The sequence below is a fragment of the Prionailurus viverrinus genome, chromosome X (genome assembly GCF_022837055.1).
Source record: "Prionailurus viverrinus isolate Anna chromosome X, UM_Priviv_1.0, whole genome shotgun sequence".
Taxonomy (NCBI): Eukaryota; Metazoa; Chordata; class Mammalia; order Carnivora; family Felidae; genus Prionailurus; species Prionailurus viverrinus.
In genome coordinates this window covers 62157986-62180755 of record NC_062579.1, presented here as the reverse complement: position 1 = coordinate 62180755, position 22770 = coordinate 62157986, and the positions used below count along the sequence as shown (strand labels likewise).

The window sequence follows — 22770 nt, the reverse complement described above, 5'->3', positions numbered from 1 at the left end:
CAGAATTTGCTATACAATGTTTACACGTTATTTTCAAAGATTATTTACTATTCTTGCTGATAGTTTTCTTTGTGTATTTTGTTTTCTTTTGGTTTGTTTTTACATAGGAAGTGGGAAAGGAGTTGGATGGGAGAGAGATTTAGAGTTGAGCTTAATCAGGTTTTTGTAGATAATAGCAGTGTTTTCTGAATTTACCTGGAGGAATTCTATATAACTGATTTTGCTGCTGGATTTCAACCTGTATCTATACATTTGAAGTAGGTCCTACTGTGTGTGTGTGTGTGCATGTGTGCATGTGTATGTATGCACCTGAGAGAGAATTTTACTTATACCTTCCTTCATTTCACAAAGTCTTTGAGATGGTTTATAGGAAATACAATCCAATAACAAACTAGTTTGGTATTTAGGATAAAGAAAAACATAAAGTAGGAGATGTATGGAAAGGATGGAGATGGGGTGGGAAAGTGAAATAGAACACAGGTAAGTAGGCTATAAGAGTCGTCTACACATTTAAAATATAGTTGAATTGCAAATTTGGCTTTGAATTTCCTTGGGCTGGTAGTTCTCAACTCTGACTGTATATTATATATACCTGGGAATTTAAAAATAATTTTCCATGCTAGTGACTCATAGAGATTCATAATTTACTGATCTGGTGGGGGCCTGGGCATCATTCCCCAGATGATTATGGTATACAACCAAGGATATAAAAACATAGTTCTGGGCCAGAGTAGAAATATAATTAGTGATATAGTTCTCATTATCCAACAACAACAAAAAGCATATCAATTACAAAAGCTAGCAATTAGCCCTAAAATAAATTTCCTGTGAATTGTATTGTTTTTTCTGCATGTTTCATTTTATTGCTATTTTAAGATATGGCTGGGGTATTGGAAGTACTTGAGCTGTCTTGTATACTCTTGCTGTGTAGTTTTGAGGAACATGCTTTCCCATAAGAGTAAAGACAAAATATAAGTGATCTAGCTGATTTTGATGTTGCTTATCCTTATAATGTGTAGATTAAAATGATCTATGTGTCTTACCAGCTAAGTAAGGAGATAGTGACTCTGTTTTCGATAAAATATCCTACTACATCTGTAACAAAAATTTCAAAGGCCATAGACAATTATTCTTACTATAGGACCTATCTGCCTCTCCTATAAAGTGATTGGGCACACACTTTAAGAGGGAATATAGTAATCTAACACCTAATGCAACATTTTTACCTAAAAGACAGTGGAATACATTCCATTTTAAATGTTTCTAAACCTAAGGGAGAAAGATATGACATTTATTGAGCATGTATGATCTCTTCAGTTTTATTCACTCTTCAAAATAGCTTGGTAAGAAAAGGGTGCGTCTTTTTAACAGATGAGAAAAAGACGTATAAATTAGTGGGAGGCATATTTGGAATTTGAACCTAGATAATTTTCATAATTTCATGCACTTTTATCTATACATTGTTGCCCCCACCCCCCCATAAGGACAATATTAAAGATAAGGAGAGGATGTAGACAAGTTGTTGGTAACCATATCGGATAAGTAAATCAGATCTGCCAATTTAATAACCATATCTACTCAAAATAAAGGTCAACAAAAGTCAATGAAGTTTTTCCTAGACATACACATTTTTATATAAGACCTAGAATATCTAAAACAATTTTGAAAAAGAAGACTAAATGCAAGGAATTATTCTATATGGAAAGTTAAGATTTACTATATTACAGCAAGTAATTAAGACAGTGTTGTATTGATGGAAGAATAGATACATAGATTAATGGAACAAAATAGGGAACCCAGAAATAGATCCACACAAATATGCTTAACTGATATCTGACAAAGTGCAAAAGCAAATAAAGATCTTCAGTTTCCTCATATATAAGATGAAAATTAATGTTTCTTATTATTTTGAGAAGTAAAGCAATTGTGCTTTGTAATGTTTGACAAGATTAATAAAGTCCTGTTGTTTTAACAAAATGACTCTAAAATTTAAGTGTCCTAAACAAAGTTCTTTTTTACCCTGATAAATAACTCAATGGGCAGTTTAAACTTATTTCACGTTTCCCAAGGTAGTATTTTAATGAAATTACATGGACTTCATATCTCTAAGAGGTTACTCCAGGAAGAAGAATTACTACCAAAGAATGCCATGTATGTACATATGTCATGTATACACGTGAATTCTTCTGCACATGTATATGTACATATTCTTTGAAAGTAAACTTTCTAATGCATATGTTGTAGGTGATATGATACTGGCTGGATGGCCAGTGCCTTGGCATTAGGCATACATTGGATCTATTAAAAACCATTAAAGTCATTAGCTTTGATTTCAACCAAGCAGAGTAAACATTCCTGCCTGAATAATAACCAGGGAAGCTGCTTCTCTGTCACTGAATCAAACTTTTATTTTATTTTTATTTTTTGTTTTTACTTTATTATTATTATATAATTTATTGTCAAATTGGTTTCCATACAACACCCAGTGCTCATCCCAACAGGTGCCCCTTTCAATGCCCATTACCCACTTTTCTCTCTCCCCCACCTCCCATCAACCCTCAGTTTGTTCTCAGTATTTAAGAGTCTCTTATGGTTTGCCTCCTTCCCTCTCTGTAACTTATTTTCCCCCTTTCCCCTCCCTCCTGGTCTTCTGTTAAGTTTCTCAGGACCAACAACTTTTAAAAACTCAAATGTTCCACAAATACCTTGTAATGTGTATATGATATTGATATGCTTAGTTCAACTCATAATAACCTATCATTTGCAGAACTACTAGTCCTTTTTATTTTTTATTAATTTTTAATGTTTTATATATTTTTTGAGAGAGACAGAGTGAATGGAGGAGGGGCAGAGAAAGAGGGAGACACAAATCTGAAGCAGGTTCCAGGCTCTGAGCTATCAGCACAGAGCTGAATGCGTAGGTCGAACCCATGAACTGTGAGATGATGACATGAGCTGAAGTCCAAAGCTTAACCAACTGAGCCATCCAGACGCCCCACTACTAGTCCTTTTTATTTTTTTTTAAGTTTTTTTTTTAAATTTTTTTTTCAATGTTTATTTATTTTTGGGACAGAGAGAGACAGAGCATGAACGGGGGAGGGGCAGAGAGAGAGGGAGACACAGAATCGGAAGCAGGCTCCAGGCTCTGAGCCATCAGCCCAGAGCCTGACGCGGGGCTCGAACTCACGGAGCACGAGATCGTGACCTGGCTGAAGTCGGACGCTTAACCGACTGCGCCACCCAGGCGCCCCTACTAGTCCTTTTTAAAGCATGATGGTAATGAAATTGGCTTTAATTGGTTCTAAATATTATTTTGCATGCATTTATTCAGTAGATTATTTTAAATGCCTGTTTATGTGTAAGGTGTTATGTTAGTTATTAGATATCTATCATTTGGTTAATATTCTAGGTTTCTCTTGATAACTGAATACCAATTACGTGTATACATCCATTCTTCCATAGTCACAAGAAAATGTCTGAAAGCACAGTGTATTGTGTTAAAAAGACCAACAAATTTAGGCTTATAGAAAGCTTTTCTTAAATTTTATTTTTCTGGGGCATTAATGTTTTAAATCTATAGTCCTGTGGTATTATTACTTGCAGATTAAGTGATAGTTGCTTCCCACTCTTTGCTTTCTAAAAAAATATTGGCAGTTTTTACAAAATATTAATAGATTTCCTCTATTTAAGCCAGCTATCAAGAGTGGAGTCACAGTATGTGTGGCAATTCATTTGGTGCCTTATTCTTGTTTTAACTCCCTCCCCTTACTCCTGGCATTTGATTGTGTCAGTTGGAGAGGATTATTATGTTTGGACATATGTCCCTTTTGCTTTTATTTACTGTTCTTCTACAATCATTTTTGCTACATGGAAAAGGAACCTTACTTTTACTAATTGATTGCCTTTGAATTTGGGTTTCTTAGTTCTTTGAACTTACTGCATTGATGTTGAAATAATCAGGTTTCTATAGGTTGGTTTTCTGGATTAGCAAGTCGCCCTTCAAGTAGCCAGTGGTAGTTCTCAATTCAATGATACTTGATTATGTATATTTCATCTCCAGCTTGCTGAAGTATGTGCTAAAATATGGCAGAAAACAAATGGCTATTATAGTGATAGTGCAATTTTATTTATTTTTTTTTGTGATGTTCTAAATTATTTATTTACCTTTTATTTTATTTTATTTTATTTTTTTCAATATATGAAATTTATTGTCAAATTTGTTTCCATACAACACCCAGGGCTCATCCCAAAAGGTGCCCTCCTCAATACCCATCACCCACCCTCCTCTCCCTCCCACCCCCCATCAACCCTCAGTTTGTTCTCAGTTTTTAACAGTCTCCTATGCTTTGGCTCTCTCCCACTCTAACCTCTTTTTTTTTTCCTTCCCCTCCCCCATGGGTTTCTGTTAAGTTTCTCAGGATCCACATAAGAGTGAAAACATATGGCTTATTGCACTTAGCATCACACTCTCCAGTTCCATCCACGTTGCTACAAAGGGCCATATTTCGTTCTTTCTCATTGCCATGTAGTACTCCATTGTGTATATAAACCACAATTTCTTTATCCATTCATCAGTTGATGGACATTTAGGCTCTTTCCATAATTTGTCTATTGTTGAGAGTGCTGCTATAAACATTGGGGTACAAGTGCCCCTATGCATCAGTACTCCTGTATCCCTTGGGTAAATTCCTAGCAGTGCTATTGCTGGGTCTTAGGGTAGGTCTATTTTTAATTTTCTGAGGAACCTCCACACTGCTTTCCCTAGTGGCTGCACCAGTTTGCATTCCCACCAACAGTGCAAGAGGGTTCCCATTTCTCCACATCCTCTCCAGCATCTACAGTCTCCTGATTTGTTCATTTTGGCCACTCTGACTGGCGTGAGGTGATATCTAGTGTGGTTTTGATTTGTATTTCCCTGATGAGGAGTGACGCTGAACATCTTTTCATGTGCCTGTTGGCCAATTGGATGTCTTCTTTAGAGAAGTGTCTATTCACGTTTTCTGCCCATTTCTTCACTGGGTTATTTGTTTTTCGGGTGTGGAGTTTGGTGAGCTCTTTATAGATTTTGGATACTAGCCCTTTGTCTGATATGTCATTTGCAAATATCTTTTCCCATTCCGTTGGTTGCCTTTTAGTTTTGTTGGTTGTTTCCTTTGCTGTGCAGAAGCTTTTTATCTTCATAAGGTCCCAGTAATTCATTTTTGCTTTTAATTCCCTTGCCTTTGGGGATGTGTCGAGTAAGAGATTGCTAAGGCTGAGGTCACAGAGGTCATTTCCTGCTTTCTCCTCTAGGGTTTTGATGGTTTCCTGTCTCACATTCAGGTCCTTTATCCATTTTGAGTTTATTTTTGTGAATGGTGTGAGAACGTGGTCTAGTTTCAACCTTCTGCATGTTGCTGTCCAGTTCTCCCAGCACCATTTGTTAAAGAGGCTGTCTTTTTTCCATTGGATGTTCTTTCCTGCTTTGTCAAAGATGAGTTGGCCATACGTTTGTGGGTCTAGTTCTGGGGTTTCTATTCTATTCCATTGGTCTATGTGTCTGTTTTTGTGCCAATACCATGCTGTCTTGATGATGACAGCTTTGTAGTAGAGGCTAAAGTCTGGGATTGTGATACCTCCCGCTTTGGTCTTCTTCAAAATTACTTTGGCTATTCGGGGCGTTTTGTGGTTCCATACAAATTTTAGGATTGCTTTTTCTAGCTTTGCAAAGATATCTAGTACAATTTTGATTGGAATTGCATTGAATGTGTAGATAGCTTTGTGTAATATTGACATTTTAGCAATATTTATTCTTCCAATCCATGAGCATGGAATGTTTTTCCATTTCTTTATATCTTCTTCAATTTCCTTCATAAAGTTTCTATAGTTTTCAGCATACAGATCTTTTACATCTTTGGTTAGGTTTATTCCTGGGTATTTTACGATTCTTAGTGCAATTGTGAATGGGGTCAGTTTCTTTATTTGCCTTTCTGTTGCTTCATTTTTAGTGTAGTAAGAATGCAACTGATTTCTGTACATTGATTTTGTATCCTGTGACTTTGCTGAATTTGCATGAATTCATGAATTCATGTACCCGAGTCTCTCGGGTTTTCCATGTATAATATCATGTCATCTGCAAAAAGTGAAAGCTTGACTTCATCTTTGCCAATTTTTATGCCTTTGGTTTCCTTTTGTTGTCTGATTCCTGATGCTAGCACTTCCAACACTATGTTAAACAACAGCGGTGGGAGTGGATATCCCTGATGTTTCCTGATCTCAGGGAGAAAGCTCCATTTTTCCCCATTGAGGATGATATGAGCTGTGGGCTTTTCATAAATGGCATTTATGATGTTTACGTATGTTTCTTCTATACCAACTTTCTCAAGGGTTTTTATTAAGAAAGGATGCTGAATTTTGTCAAATGCTTTTACTGCATCGATTGACAGGATCATATGGTTCTTTTCTTTTGTTTTATTAATGTGATGTATCAGGTTGATTGATTTGTGAATGTTGAACGAGCCCTGCATCCCAGGAATGAATCGAACTTGATCATGGTGAATAATTCTTTTTATATGCTGTTGAATTCGATTTGCTAGTATCTTATTGAGAATTTTTGCATCCATATTCATCAGAGATCTTGGCCTGTAGTTTTCTCTCTCTCTCTCTCTCTCTTTTTTTTTTTCTGGGTCTCTGTCTGGTTTAGGAATCAAAGTAATGCTGGATTCATTGAATGAGTCTGGAATTTTTCCTTCCTTTTCTATTTTTTGGAATAACTTGAGAAGGATAGGTATTATCTCTGCTTTAAATGTCTGGTAGAATTCTCCTGGGAAGCCATCTTCCCATCTGGTCCTGGACTCCTATTTGTTGGGAGATTTTGACAACTGATTCAATTTCTTCGCTGGTTATGGGTCTGTTCAAATTTTCTATTTCTTCCTGTTTGAGTTTTCGAAGTGTGTGGGTGCTTAGGAATTTGTCCATTTCTTCCAGGTTGACCCGTTTGTTGGCATATAATTTTTCATGGTATTCCTTGATAATTGCTTGTATCTCTGAGGGATTGGTTGTAATAATTCCTTTTTCATTCATGATTTTATATATTTGGGTCATCTTCCTTTTCTTTTTGAGAAGCCTGGCTAGAGGTTTATCAGCTTTGTTTATTTTTTCCAAAGAAAAAAAAAAAACAACTCTTGGTTTCATTCATCTGCTCTACAGTTTTTTTAGATTCTATATTGTTTATTTCTGCTCTAATCTTTATTATTTCTCTTCTTCTGCTGGATTTGGTGTTCTTTGCTGTTCTGCTTCTATTTCCTTCAGGTGTGCTGTTAGATTTTGTATTTGGGATTTTTCTTGTTTCTTGAGATAGGCCTGGATTGCAAAGTATTTTCCTCTCAGGACTGCCTTTGCTGCATCCCAAAGCTTTTGGATTGTTGTATTTTCACTTTCATTTGTTTCCATATATTTTTTAAATTGCGTGGTTGTCCCATTCATTCTTTAGTAGGGTGTTCTTTAACTTCCATGCTTTTGGAGGTTTTCCAGGCTTTTTCCTGTGGTTGATTTCAAGCTTTGTAGTATTGTGGTTTGAAAGTATTCATGGTATGATCTCAATACTTGCATACTTATGAAGGGCTGTTTTGTGATCCCGTGTGTGATCTATCTTGGAGAATGTTCCATGTGCACTCAAGAAGCAAATATATTCTGTTGCTTTGGAATGCAGCGTTCTAAATATATCTGTCAAGTCCATGTGATCCAATGTGTCATTCAGGGCCCTTGTTTCTTTATTGATCCTGTGTCTAGATGATCTATCCATTGTTGTAAATGGAGTATTAAAGTCCCCTGCAGTCACTCCATTATTATCAATAAGGTTGTTTATGTTTGTGATTGTTTTGTATATTTGGCAGCTCCTGTATTTGGTGTGTAGACATTTATAATTGTTAGCTCTTCCTGATGGATAGACCCTGTATTTATTATATGATGCCCTTTTTCATCTCTTGTTACAGCCTTTAATTTACAGTCTAGTTTGTCTGATATGTTACTCCAGCTTTCTTTTGACTTCCAGCAGCATGATAGATAGTTCTCCATCCCCTCACTTTCAACTTGAAGGTGTCCTCAGGTCTAAAATGAGTCTGTTGTAGACAGCAAATAGATGAATCTTGTTTTTTTTTTTTTATCTATTCTGATACCCTATATCTGTTGGTTGGAGCATTTAGTCCATTTACATTCAGTGTTATTATAGAAAGATATGGTTTAGAGTCATTGTGATGTCTGTAGGTTCCATGCTTGTAGTGATATCTCTGGTACTTTGTGGTCCTTGCAAGATTTCACTCACAGAATTCCCCTTAGCATCTCTTGTAGGGCTGGTTTACTGGTGATGACTTCCTTCAGTTTTTGTTTGTTTGGGAAGACCTTTATTTCTCCTTATATTCTGAATGATAGATTTGCTGGATAAAGGATTCTCAGCTACATATTTTTTCTGTTCAGCACATTGAAGATTTCCTGCCATTCCTTTCTGGCCTGCCAAGTTTCAGTAGATAGATCTGCCACTACTCTTATGTGTGTACCTTTGTAAGTTAGAGCCTGTTTATCCCTAGCTGCTTTCAGAATTTTCCCTTTATCCTTGTATTTTGCCAGTTTCACTACGATATGTCATGTCAAAGATTGATTCAAGTTACGTCTGAAGGGAGTTCTTTGTGCCTCTTGTATTTCAATGCCTTTTTCCTTCCCCACATCAGGGAAGTTCTCAGATATGGTTTCTTCAAGTACACCTTCAGTCCCCCTCTTCTCTCTCTTCATCTTCTAATATTCCTATCATGGGGACTTCGTTCCGTTTGAATGCATCACTTAGTTCTCCAATTCTGCCCTCAGACTCCTGGATTTTTTCATCTATCTTTTCCTCAGCTTTCTCTTTTTCCATAATGTTATCTTCTAATTCACCTATTCTCTCCTCTGCCTCTTCAGTCCGAGCTGTGGTTACCTCCATTTTATTCTGCATCTCATTTATTGCATTTTTTTAGCTCTTCGTGACTGTTTCTTAGTCCCCTGATCTCTGTAGCAATAGTTTCTCTGCTGACTTCTATGCTTTTTTCAAGCCCAGAAATTAATTTTTGACTATTATTCTAAATTCTTGTTCTGTTATATTGCTTAAATCGTTTTTGATAAATTCGTTAGCTGTCGCTACTTCTTGGAGTTTCTTTTGAGATGAATTCTTCCATTTCTTCATGTTGGATAGTCCCTGGAGTGGCACGGAACTGCAGAGCACTTCCCCTGTGTTGTATGGAGTAAGTTGTGTTGGTGGGTGGGGCAGCAGTCAGACCCGATGTCAGCCCCCAGCCCACCACTGGGGCTACAGTCAGACTGGTGTGTACCTTATCTTCCCCTCTCCCTGGGGCAGGACTCACTGTAGAGTGGTGTGGCCTCTGTCTGGGCTACTTTCACACTGCCAGGCTTGTGGTGCTGCTTTGATGGGATCTGGCGTATTAGCTGGGGTGGATCTGCAAGGTGCACAGGGGCGGGAGGGGCAGGCTTAGCATTGCTTTGCTGTTGGTAGTCCCCTGCAGGAGGGGCCCTGCAGCACCTCGAAAGAGGCAGGCTGACCCGTCGGAGGGATGGATCCACAGAAGCAGTGTTAGGTGTGTGCGCAGTGCAAGCAAGTTTAGTGATGGGAACTGCTTCCCTTTAGGATTTCAGGTGGGGGATGGGAGAGGGATATGTCGCTGGCCAGTGCCTTTGTTTCCCCGCTGAGCTGAGCTCTGTCTTTCAAGGCTCAACACCTCTCCCTCCCAGTGTTCTCTCGCCCTCCCGCTCTCTGAGCAGAGCTTTTGACTTATAACATTCCAGTAGTTAAGTCCCGCTGGCTGTCAGAACTCATGCAGTCTGCCCCCTGCACTCTTCCAAACCAGACTTGGGGGCTCTGGCTTACCAGGCGGGCTGCCCCTCCACTCTCCTGGCTCCCTCCCACCAGTCCGTGTAACGTGCACCACCTCTTTGCCCTTCTTACCCTCTTCAGTGGACCTCTTGCCTATGCTTGGCTCTGGAGAGTCTGTTCTGCTAGTCTTCTGGCAGTTTTCTGGGTTATTTAGACAGATATGGGTAGAATCTAAGTGATCAGCAGGACATGGTGAGCCCAGAGTCCTCCTATGCCACCACCTTCTCCTCTGCTGTGAAGTTAACTACTGCCCATTCTCAGTGGTAACACATTGTATATCCCTGAGAGCAGATACAGGAGAGATCAGCAGAGATGTGTCTCCACCCTATTGGGATGTTTGCAAATGTTAACTCATTAGTTCTTCATCGTCATCCTCTGAGGTAAATACTATTATTACAGATAGGAAACTGAGACCCAGAGAAGTGAAATAACTTACTGGAGAGCATTCAGATGGCAAGTGGTCAAGCTAGGACTTTAATCTAAGTGGTCTGATTCCAGAGGCCATGCTCGGACAGCCAGAGAAAAGGCACAGGTTGCTGTCAGAATTCCCCCTGCAGGTTCCCCTTCTGCTCTGCCTAAGGACTTCCACTTTGGGCCATCAACATGGACACTGCAGCTGCTTGGGGAAGCGGCTCTGATTGGTTGCAGAGGCACAGCTTTTCTCAAATGTTTATTTATTTTTTGAAGGAGAGAAAGACAGAGTGTGAGCAGGGGAGGGGCAGAGAGAAAGGGAGACACAGAATCTGAAGCAGGCTCCAGGCTCTGAGCTGCCTGCATAGAGCCCAATGCAGGCAGGAACCCATGAATCACGAGATTATGAACTGAGCTGAAGTCAGATGCTTAACTAAGTGAGCCACTCAGGCGCCCCTCTACATTTGTTTTGTTTTGTTTTTAATAGTTTATATTTTTCTTCTGATAACTTTTAACATTCGACTCAAGTGTGTTTATTTTTCAATTGTGTTTATTTTTAATCAAAAGCATATTTATAATAGCTGCATGATCCTTGTCAGATATTTCAACATTGGAGTTATACTGGGATTGATGCCTGTTAATTTTGACTGTTTCAGCACATAGTCTTCCTGGTTAGGTTCAAGTTCTATCTCCCCCTCTCTGTGTGATGGTTCCAGTGTTGATTATGTCTTCAGATTGTTTGGGTCAGAACTCTGCATGTGCTAACTCAGTGGTTAGTTTGAGAACTGAGCAGTGGTTTGATTCTGTTCCACATATATGCAATTTGTTGTTGAGACAAGGACTTGTGTCTGTTCATACGGAGAATTAGGGATCTCCTTTTCCAATTCTGTCTTGCCATGATTTCTTCTATGAATTCTCCAGTTCAATGGGCCCTTTATCCTGATTCCACTGACCAGAAGTAGAGTTTCTCTGAGTTTTAGTCTTTGATGATGTCACATAGGTTAGTACTGTTGGGGCTGCCTTTGATGTGAAATGAAGGAGAACATGAAAAATATAACAAGGATTACCCTAACCTCTTTTTAAAAAATCATATGGGCCTCTTTTCCTTGTCTCTTTGATCAGATAGGTTTTCTCTTAATTGGGGCTTGCCTTGGATCAGGAGTGGGAGTCAAAAAAGAAAAAAAATGGGAAAAAAAGAAAACTTGTGATTCTCTTTTTGTTTACCAGCTCAAAAGTGCATCTTTTCCTGATCCTCTTTGAAATAAGTGGAGTTTCTTTTGGAAATATTGTTCTTACTCTGGAGTTCCATGAATCAGTCTCTTCTTGGGTCAAAGTCAAGAGACAAAGTTTGGAAATAAACCCAGGAAACTCACCACAATACTAGTTATTCTTTGAATTGTGTTGTCCGTCCCTAAACTGCTTGTTAATATTTAATTTCAGAGTCCTTAGATAGTCCTTTTTGTATTTTGTGTGGAGATTTTAATTTATAACTAGAGAACAAATAAACTTATTTCTTCTTGGCTGTCACCAGAAGCTCTATTTCCTTCCTTCCTTCCTTCCTTTCTTCCTTCCTTCCTTCCTTCCTCCATCCATCCTTCCTTTCTCTCTCTCCCTCCTTCTTCCTTTCCTTTCCTGTCCTGTCCTGTCCTGTCCTTTCTGTAGATTCATAAATAGGCAGTGGTTAAATTTCTTTTTTTCTAGACCATCTTGCTGTGCTTAATTTTCAAATATCTTAGATCACTAGCTGACAGAGTTTTTCTGTAAAGGGACAAACAGTAAATATTGCAGGATTTGCAAGTATAGGGAACTCTCATCTATTCAACTCGGCTGTTGCAGTGAGAAAGCATCCATAGATAATATGGACACAAATGGATGTTTCTGTGTTACAGTAAAATTTTATTTACAAAAAAACACAAAAAACAAACAAACAAACAACAACAACAACAAGAACAGTGGGGTAGATTTGGCCCATTGGGCCATAGTTTGCAGACTCCTGATCTAAGTCCTCTGCAATTAACTCTTTCCTAAAATAGTGCTTGAAGAGTATTATTACCTACTGAACTTTGTATGTTAAATTAATTTTGTTTTCATCACTACTTACACATATTTTTCCTATAATTTATTCTTCTGTAGACTAACTCAAAATTTAATTGAACTAAAAGAAAGGAAAGGAATTAACAATAGTGCAATTACATAAAACTCTTCCCATTTTAATTTGCTTTAAATATATCCCCACAGTAGATATTTGTATGGCATCCCCCCCCCCCATCTCATAAATATTTGGTTAGGGAGAACTTCAATTTTTTTTTAATTAGGGGTACCTAGATGGCTCAGTTGGCTAAGCATCTGACTCTTGATTTCAGCTCAGTTCATGATCTCACGTTTGTGAATTTGAGCACTGCATTGGGCTCTGTGCTGACAGTGTGGAGACTGCTTCAGATTCTCTCTCTCTCCCTCTCTTTCCGACCCTTCGCCACTTGTTCTCTCTCTCTCTCTCTCTCTCTCTCTCTGTCAAAAGAAAGAAATAAATTTAAAAAATTATTCTTAAAAAATGTTTAAAGTATAGTTGTCATGCAACGTTATATTAATTTCAGGTGTACAATACAGTGATTTGCCATTTATATTTATTTTGAAATCCTCACCATGATAAGTGTAATTATCATCTGTCACCATGCAATGTTATTTCAATGTTACTGACTATATTCCTTATGTTGTACATTAAATCTTTGTGTCTTATTTATTTCATAGCTGGAAGTTTATGAACCTTTTTATCCCTTTCACCTATTTTCCCCATCCATCCCCTCTCTCTAGAACCAGTTTGGTCTCTGTATTTTTGAGTCTGTTTCTGTTTTGTTTTGTTTGTTCATTTGTTCTGGTTCTTTTTAGATTCTACACTCTCTAGATTCCTCCATGTACACACTCATAGTATATTACTCTGCCATAAAAATGAATGAAATATGGCCATGACAACATGGAGGAATCTAGAGAGTGTTATATTAAGTGAAATGAGTCACAGACAAATACCATATGATTTTACTTACATGTAGAATCTAAAAAGAACCAGAACAAATATGTATATATTTGTATATACATACATATATACATACATACATATATATACACATATATATGTATATACATATATACACACACATATATATATACATATATATACATATACATATGTGTGTGTATGTACACACTCATAGTATATTACTCCGCCATAAAAATGAATGAAATATGGCCATGACAACATGGAGGAATCTAGAGAGTGTTATATTAAGTGAAATGAGTCAATGTGTATATATATATGTGTGTGTATATATACACACACATATATATATATACACATATATGTGTGTATATGTATATGTATATATATATATATATATATATATATATATATACATACACGTATCTCAATCTTATTTATCCATTTATCTACTAGTGGATACCTAGGTTGCTTCCATATCTTGGCTATTGCAAGTAATGCTGCAATGAACATAGGAGTGGATGTATCTTTTCCAATCAGTGTTTTTTTTTTTTATTTTTATTTTTTGCTTTAGGTAAATACCCAGAAGTAGAATTGCTGGATTGTATACTATTTCTACTTTGAATTTTTGGAGAAACCTCTATACTATTTTCCACAGTGACTACACCAATTTGCATTTTCACCAGCACTACACAATGGTTTTGTTTTCTCCACATCCTTATCAATGCTTGTTATTTCTTGTCTTTTTATAATTGTCACTCTCATTGGTGTGAGATGATATCTCATTGTGGGTTTGACTAGCATTTTTCTGATGATTAGTACTGTTGAGCATCTTTTCATGTGCCTATTGAACTTCCATATGTCTTTGGAAATATGTCTATTTAGATCTTCTGCCTATTTTTAATATTTTTTACATTTATTTATTTTGGAGAGACAGAGACAGAGAATGAGCAGGGGACAGGCAGAGAGAGAGAGGAAGACACAGAATCAGAATCAGGCTCCAGGGTCTGAGCTGTCAGCACAGAGCCCAATGCAGGGCTTAAACTCACGAACCATGATATCATGACTTGAGCTGAAGTCAGATGCTCAACCTACTGGGCCACCCAGGCGCCCTATTTTTAATTGACTTTTTGGTGTTGGGCTGGGGATACTATTAATGAAACCACAAAGGTCATATGGTTAGTATATGTTAATCTATCATAGCAATGCTCTAAATACTATGGAATGAAATCTACAGCTCTGAAAGTTAAGGATTCTCAAGAATAATCTGGAAACCATATTTAATGTTCCTTTTCTAAATACCTTTTATATGTCTTTTGTCAGTTTGTGCTTCAGTAAGAGTGGATCTTGTTAGATCGTGATGGGAAATGCCTAGTTGTTATATTTTTCTTAGTTCTTATTCTTATTCTTATTCTTATTCTAGTAATCCTGAACTTTGGTTTTTGATTTGAATATTTTTCAGGTGGATGGTCTTAAAATGGTTGATGAGCCAATGGAAGAGGGAGAAGCAGATTCTTGCCAAGTAAGTACTCACATTAATTCATTAAGGTACATTTTTAAAATATAAGGAAAGAGAATAATGGGAAAAGAGAAAGTCTTCTGTCACTTAAATAAATTTATTCAGGTAAGTTAATAATAAGCAAATTCATTTATTAATAAAATAATAGCAGTTTAAAATATAAGACAGTTTTCTTGTTAGAAATTTTTATAACTGAAGCGGTTTTTAAAAAAAAATTATTTATTTTGAGAGGCAGAGAGAGAGCACAAGCTGGGGTATGGGCAGAGAGAGAAGGGAGAGAGAATCTCAAGCAGGTCCTGTGCTGACAGTGTGGAGCCCAATGAGGAGCTTGATCTCATGAACTGTGAGATTATGACTTGAGCTGAAATCAAGTTAGACGCTTAACTGACTGAGCCACCCGGGGGGCCCCAGTGAAGTTTTTTTTAAACAACTTTATTGAGGTATAATTTACATGCCATGAAATTCACTCATTTTTAGTGTAATGAATGAAATTTTTACTTGGTAGCATATGAGTAAGTGTAGCACTAAAATACACAGTCTTCTACATTAAACTATATCAGGTTATGCTCAACTTTTGGGTAGAAAGGAGATTTAATGTAGAAATATTTAACCTGAGATCATTTAAAATCCATTTCTTGGCTTTGAAAAAGTTTTACAACTAAATTATTTCAGTAGTTTCTAACTAGTTTTTTTTTTAAGTTTATTCATTTATTTTGAGAGAGAGAGAGAGAATACAAGCGTGTGTGGGGGGAGAGAGAGAGAGAGAATACAAGCGTGTGTGTGGGGAGAGAGAGAGAGAGAGAGAGAGAGAGAGAGAGAGAGAGAGAATCTTAAGCGGGTCCCACAATGTCAGTGCAGAGCCTGATGTGAGGCTTGAATTCATGAACTGCGAGATCATGACCTGAGCTGCAATCAAGAGTAGGATGCTTAACTGACTGTACCACCCAGGTGCCCTAGAAGTTTCTAACCAATTTTAAAGACCATTTAACTATTAGGCCATTCAATGCCAGGCCTATATACTAGACTGTCATTGTACAAGGTCTAGTTTTCTTTTTCTTTTTCCTAATGTTTATTTATTTTTGGAAGAGAGAGAGAGAGAGACAGAGCATGAGAGGGAGAGGGGCAGAGACAGAGAGGGAGATACAGAATCTGAAATAGGCTCCAGGCTCTGAGCCATAAGCACAGAGCCCAAAACATGGCTTGAACTCAGGAATGCTGAGATCATGACCTGAGCCGAAGTTGGATGCACAACCAACTGAGCCAGCCAGGTGCCCTAAGGTCTAGTTTTATGGAAGAGTGTTCTTAAGTTTTCAAGAAGTGTCTAAGATGGACATCCACATTTATTTTGCTATTTTATGATTATCATTTTAATTGATATTTTCATGGAATTATGGACTGTTTAAGCTGTAAGGAGCCTCAGAGATAATATTTTATAATAACCTCATTGTATATTTAGGTAAGTCTTTTGAGACTTGGAGAGGTTGTTATACTAGGTCATCAAAGTAACAATAGCAGAAACAAGACTTATGACCCAGTGTGCCTCATGCTAAGTCATCTGTGTATTGTGTAGACTCAAAGAAGTGGAAAATAAGGAAAGCTCCATACTTTTTTATTTAGTTATTGATAAAATCAACCTTGATGTCCTTTTTTTTCCTTGATACTAGTTTATAAGAGGATCTTTTTAGATAGGACCAGGAGAGATATTTAAATTGGGTTTCTCCAAGACTCTTATTTGAAATAGTCTATGTAAAAATTCACTGTCTCTTCAGGTTGTGATGATGTAACAATAATCTTACTTCTGCTTAATAAGAGGTAAAATGTTGTCATTATGGCTTTTGCACTTTACTTGATATTAGTAACATGTTAATTTTGAGTATAATTAAATGTAAGCTGCTATCAAAGTCATCTAAAGCTTTATTACAGATCATGTGTACTAGGAGGCATAGTTGTAATTATGTTACTAGTTTATAAAACATAAAGTGTAAGAAAATACAAAAGGCAGTGGGGAAGGGTATATTTGAGTATTAATAAATTAACAAGGAAATGCCATGCCCCACACCACAGGAGGAAGACAAAAAAAAAACCCAAAACAACTATGTATGTGCATGTGTACATAAGTACATGTGTAGCCAACATAAAAATATAGATATATACATAGGGTTATTGTCAAATATTTGCCTTCCCAATTTTAATGAAAGATGAGTCAAGAATTACAGTTTTAATGGAAAAGCAGTAAAATATACAGTGATAGATGTTAATATGATCTAAATTAGACAGTCAACTTCAGTATCTAGAAAGGGAAATCTGAAGTATTGGAAAATAAGAGACCTAGAATCACTTCCAAGGATTTGATTTAGTTTATAGCCTGAGCTATTGGAACTTAAAACAAAGTACATTTGCTGTGCAATGGTTCAGGTACTCATTTTGTGTCAGTTAAATGATGTGGGTGATAAGAAACACTAACCATATAAATTTATATCTTTGTGTACTGGTTTAAAATATAGGATTTGAGGGGATGTAGTTGCCTATTCCAGTGTGATGCTGGCAGATGTGTGTTTTTTTGCAGCTGTCTCTTTTTTGTTTAATAATGGAATGTTGTAGATTGCTCTGTGATGCAGAGATTCTTTAAACAGTGTTCTTTAAATTTGAACTTAGGTATTGCTTATGTTGCCTGATGCTGTTTTGTGATTGACTGATTTAAACAACTGATCTACTTCATCTCACTTATCATAGCTTTAGACTTTCATGGTCATCTGATCTCTTTTCTTCAGTTAAAACAAGAAAAGTTAATTAAATTGCTTCCCAAACTTCCTGTATGTGTCCAGCATATTATTGACAAGACTAAATTATAGTTAGTATAATTTTAATATGTCTAGTTTAGTTAGAATTAATTTTTTCATTTCTCAAGACAATGTTCACATTTGGTAAGTATTATGTAACAGCTCACTGATAAAAGATATTTGATACCATATTCATCACCTAGTCCCTTACTTCTCCCAACTGTGTCCAGGCTAGAAGAAAAAGGTGTTATAATTCTTCTTTAGTAGATTACTGACATGAATTAATTGTTTTATGTTGTCAAAATCAATAGAGATGTCTTATATTTCCTAGTTTGTGATCCATTTATATTTACTTTTAAAGTTTGTGTGGAATGATTATTTTTCCTGAAATAAGATACATATTTTTAATGTTACCAATATTTTAGAAATTTCAAAAGAATATTCACTTAACACTTAGATTTTTTAGTTTATTCCATTAGTACATCAGCAGTATGTTTAATCTCCAAGCTGATATATATTTTTAATACCCAGAAATAAAAAGGTTACATTTAACTGAAAATGTACATAAAAAAATGATTTCCTGATATTTTGAAGCCCTACATTTCTAATTTTGAAAACCATTCTAGACATATGTCTGTAGTAAGAATCCTTTAAGAAATATTCTTTTACAAGTGTGTTTTACTTAAACTCAGGTATAGCTGTAAGTAGGAAGTCTTTTAACTTCGGGGGCCTGCTTCTTTATGGTGGATTTTTCCTTCTTTTATTTCCTTCCCATTCTAAAAATTTATCCTTGCTGTGCTTCAATGTTTTTCTTTCCTTGGAAAGTTGGTTCTTTTTATTCATTTAGTGTTTTTTAAAAATTTCAAACCCTTGTATTACAGGTATGCAAAACTCTTAGATAAACAATTATTGTTCAACTAAACATTGATGGACAGCCAATATAAGGTAGAGTTCCATGCTAAACCACAAAGGATGCAAAGATAAATAGTATAAATAATTCAATGACTTCAATTTTTATAGACATTTTGTGGTTTTCAAAATTCTCTAACCCAGATATGAAATGGATAGGGCAGGTTTTATTCCAATTTTATAGATAAGGGAACTAAAGAGATAATTCTATAAAGTAGAATAAACCAAGCCAAGTGGGAACTAGTTTGCCATCCTTCTTTGGTTTTCAGTCATTCATACAAATTGATACTGTTTTCCCAACCTAAATATTTGGCAATTACTTTTCAATATGTACATCATTTGAAATGTTTTCTTCATCCTAGTGGCATTTTGACATGTACATTATTATTACTGTTAGCCTTCGTTCAAAGTATGCTGATACTTCGCTTGGTTTTCAGTGACCCTGGATTATTCACTGCTTTCCCACGATAAAGAAAGAAGACCTGCATGAGAAAAATACATCAAGCCGCTTTCCCAAATCTCTGCATGTACATTTTAACAAATCCACAACTACATGCTTTTGGAATTTCCTGATGATCAAACTGGCCTATCTACTCCCAAATAAAACACATGTTTGGACAGGTGGATATGGCATTATTGAATAAAACCCCCAAATTTATGCTTTTAAAATCCCTCTTCTTTTTAAGTTTAAAAAATTTAATTCCAGTATGGTTAATATATAGTGTTATATTAGTTTCAAGTGTACAATATAGCAAATCAACAATTCTATACATCATCCAGTGCTCATCATGACAATTATACTCCTTAATCTTTTTTTTTTAAGTTTATTCATTATTGAGAGACTGAAGGAGACAGCATGAACATGGGAGGGACAGAGAGAGGGAGAGACACAGAATCCAGGGCAGGCTCTAAGCTCTGAGCTGTTAGCACAGAGCCCGACCTGGGGCTCAAACTCACGAGCTGTGAGATCATGACCTGAGCCTAAGTTGGACACTTAACTGACTGAACCACCCAGGTGCCCCATTATACTCCTTAATCTTCACCACCTGTTTCAACCATCCTCCCCCCCCACCACCTCCCCTCTGGTAACCATCAGTTTTTTCTTAATAGTTTAGCATCTGTTTTTTGGCTTCTCTCTCTCTCTCTGTCTCATATTCTCTCTCTCTCTCTCTCTCTCTCTCTCTCTCTCTCTCTCTCCCCCATGCTCCTTTGTTTTGTTTATTAAATTCCACATATGATTGAAATAATACGGTATTTGTCTTTTTCTAACTGACTTGCTTCACTTAGCATTATACTTCCTAAGTTCATCCCTTTTCTTTTGACCTCTTTTCTGGAGGTATCTATGCTTAGTTCCATAGTCCAAGGAAACTGTTGTAATAGAATTATATAATATGAATTCCTAATAGATTGTCATCAACTTTTCTTTCTCATTAACAGATGATTTGAAATTGGTTTTCAAATGAATGGAGCAGTAGTGTACTCAGAAGTTCATTTTGAACTATATCAGTATATTTTTCCAGTGTTATAACATTGTTGACCCCTGAATTAAAAAGATGATCACAGATTATAGATATCAGAGCATACTATTTTGGTTGTGACTGAGCATTCATAATTTTTGTATTTATCAACAATTACTATGATATTCTAAAAAATCACCAAATTTTTTCATATGGTGTTGGAAAGAATAGTGGTTCCTATTTCAAAGTTATTAAATCTTAATTTTACAGTAGCAACTGTCTTTACACAGATCAACTATGATTAGGTACTTTGTATAAGTTTGCAAGGGCTGCCATAACTAAATACTACAGGCTAAGTAACTTAAACGACAAATTTATTTTATCACAATTATGGAGGCTAGAAGTTCAAGATCAAGGTGTTGGCAGAGCTGGTTTCTTCTGAGGCCACTCTCCTTGGTTTTTTAAAAATTTCAAACCCTTGGTTTATAGATGGCTGTCTTCGTGCTGTGCCTCATCCTTTATGTGTCTGTTTCCTAATCTCCTTTTCTTATGAGAATACCAGTAATATTGGATTAGGATTGGGTCCATCCTAATGACCTTATTTTACCTTAATTACCTTTTTAAAGGCCCTGTCTCCAAATAGTCATTCTGAGGTACTGGGGGTTAAGACTTTAGCACATGAGTTTTGAGGGGAAAAGATTTAGCCCATAATGTATAGTATACCATTTTGTTTCATTAGGGAATGTGATATATAAGACAAAAAAATGTTATCTTCAAGTCTACATTTTATCCTGTATTCCCAATGTGTTGCACTGTACCTAATACATAGTGTATGTTCCTTAAATGTTGATTTATCTGAATGAGTGAATGATTAAAGAGAAAAGACTGTATAAATGGGAAGATTATGTAATATATCATGACTTCATTGTACCAGAATAAAGAACATTTTTTGAAGATGATTCATTCCTAAGAGAAAACAAATGGATTGCTGATAGGTACATCACTATCTTATTTCAGGCTAGAATGCTTCCAGTCTCAAGCTTTTGGAATAGTACAGAAGCAGAAGAAAGTGAATTAGTGGAAGGGAAAAGGGCTGCAGATGACACAAAAATGTTTTAATAGTAAACATCAATAAGTATAGCCTTGGGGAGGCTGAGACATGTTAAGCAATAGACAAGACTAGGGTGGGGAGTAGATGAAATTAGACTGATATTACAAATGATGACACAGAGGGTGTCATGATTTGACAATAAAAAGAGCTAGTACATACAAAATATAAAACACTTCTGTAATAACTAGCTGTGGATGTATGTGTGTATTTGTGTATCTATATATACCCATATAAGTATATCTTAGAAACACCTAAATAACTTTTTCAGTCCTGATCATGTATCAGAATCATCTGGGGAGGTTTTAGAAAATGCTAGGTCTCACCCTAGTTCTACTGGACCATAATCTCTGAGGGTGAGACTCAAACATGTGTATTAAATAAATATTTATTGATGAAGAAGAGGAAGATGGCAGCGTAGGAGGAAGCTGGGCTCACCACGTCCTGCTGACCAATTAGATTCCACCCACATCTGACTAAATAACCCAGAAAACTGCCAGAAGACTAGCAGAATGGACTCTCTGGAGCCAAGCATAGATGAGAGGCCCACGGAAAGGGGTAGGAAGGACTGAGAGGCGTTGCGCAGTACACGGACTGATGGGAAGGAGCCGGGGCAGTGGAGGGGCAGCCAGCCCACCTGGCAAGGTAGAGCCCCCGAGTCTGGCTTGCAAAAGTGGAGGGGCCAGACAGAGTGTGTTCTGACAGCCATTGGGACTTCACATCTGGAATATTATAAGTCAATAGCTCTGCTCTGAGAGTGGGGGAGGCTAGAGGACAATGGAAGGGAGAGTTGTTGACCCCCAGAGGACAGAGCTCAGATTCGTGGAGAACAAAGGTGCTCGCCAGCACCATCTCTCTCGCTCATCCCCCAGCCAAAATCCCAAAGGCAACCAGTTTCCGTCACTGAACTTGCTTGCACCACGCAAACACCCAACATTGTGCTTCTGTGGATCCATCCCTGTGATGGATCTGCCTCCCTCCCAGTGCCACAGGGCCCCTTCTGAAGTGGACCACCAAAGGCAAAATGAGCTGAGTCTGCCCCTCGCACCCCTGTGCACCCTGCGGATCCCCCCCCCTCCCGGCTACTACACCAGATCCCATAGAAGCAGCAACACAAGCCTGGCAGTGTGCAAGTAGCCCAGACAAGGGCCACACCACTCCGCAGTGAGTCCTACCCCTGGGAGAAGGGAAGATAAGGTACACAGCAGTCTGACTGTGGCCCCAGTGGTGGGCTGGGGGCTGACATTGGGTCTGACTGTGTCCCCGCCCACCAATGCAAGTTACTCAAGACAGCACAGAGGAAGAACCCTGCTGTTCTGCGCCACTCCAGGGTCTATCCAAAATGACGAAATGGAAAAATTCATCTCAGAAGAAACTCCAGGAAGTAGTGACAGCTAACGAACTGATCAAAAACGATTTAAGCAATGTAACAGAAAATGAATTTGAAATAATAGTCATAAAATTAATGGCTGGGCTTGAAAAAAGCATAGAGGACAACAGAGAATCTATTACTACAGAGATCAAGGGATTAAGAAGTAGTCAGGAGGAGCTAAAAAATGCTATAAATGAGGTGCAAAATAAAATGGAGGCAACCACAGCTCGGATTCAAGAGGTAGAGGAGAGTTAGGTGTTAGAAAATAAAATTATGAAAAAGAGGAAGCTGAGAAAAAGAGATAAAAGAATCCAGGAGTATGAG

The 22770-nt window shown here is 37.2% G+C and overlaps 1 protein-coding gene across 1 annotated transcript in view; it reads left to right on the top strand.

The window, feature by feature from the left end:
• RPS6KA6 (ribosomal protein S6 kinase A6) overlaps nt 1–22770 on the top strand; it is a 181125-nt gene that overhangs the window by 12822 nt on the left and 145533 nt on the right. The window contains exon 2 of the mRNA XM_047843898.1: nt 14764–14823. Within this exon, the coding sequence (XP_047699854.1) occupies nt 14764–14823 (60 nt within the window). The remainder of the gene's footprint in view (nt 1–14763; nt 14824–22770) is intronic.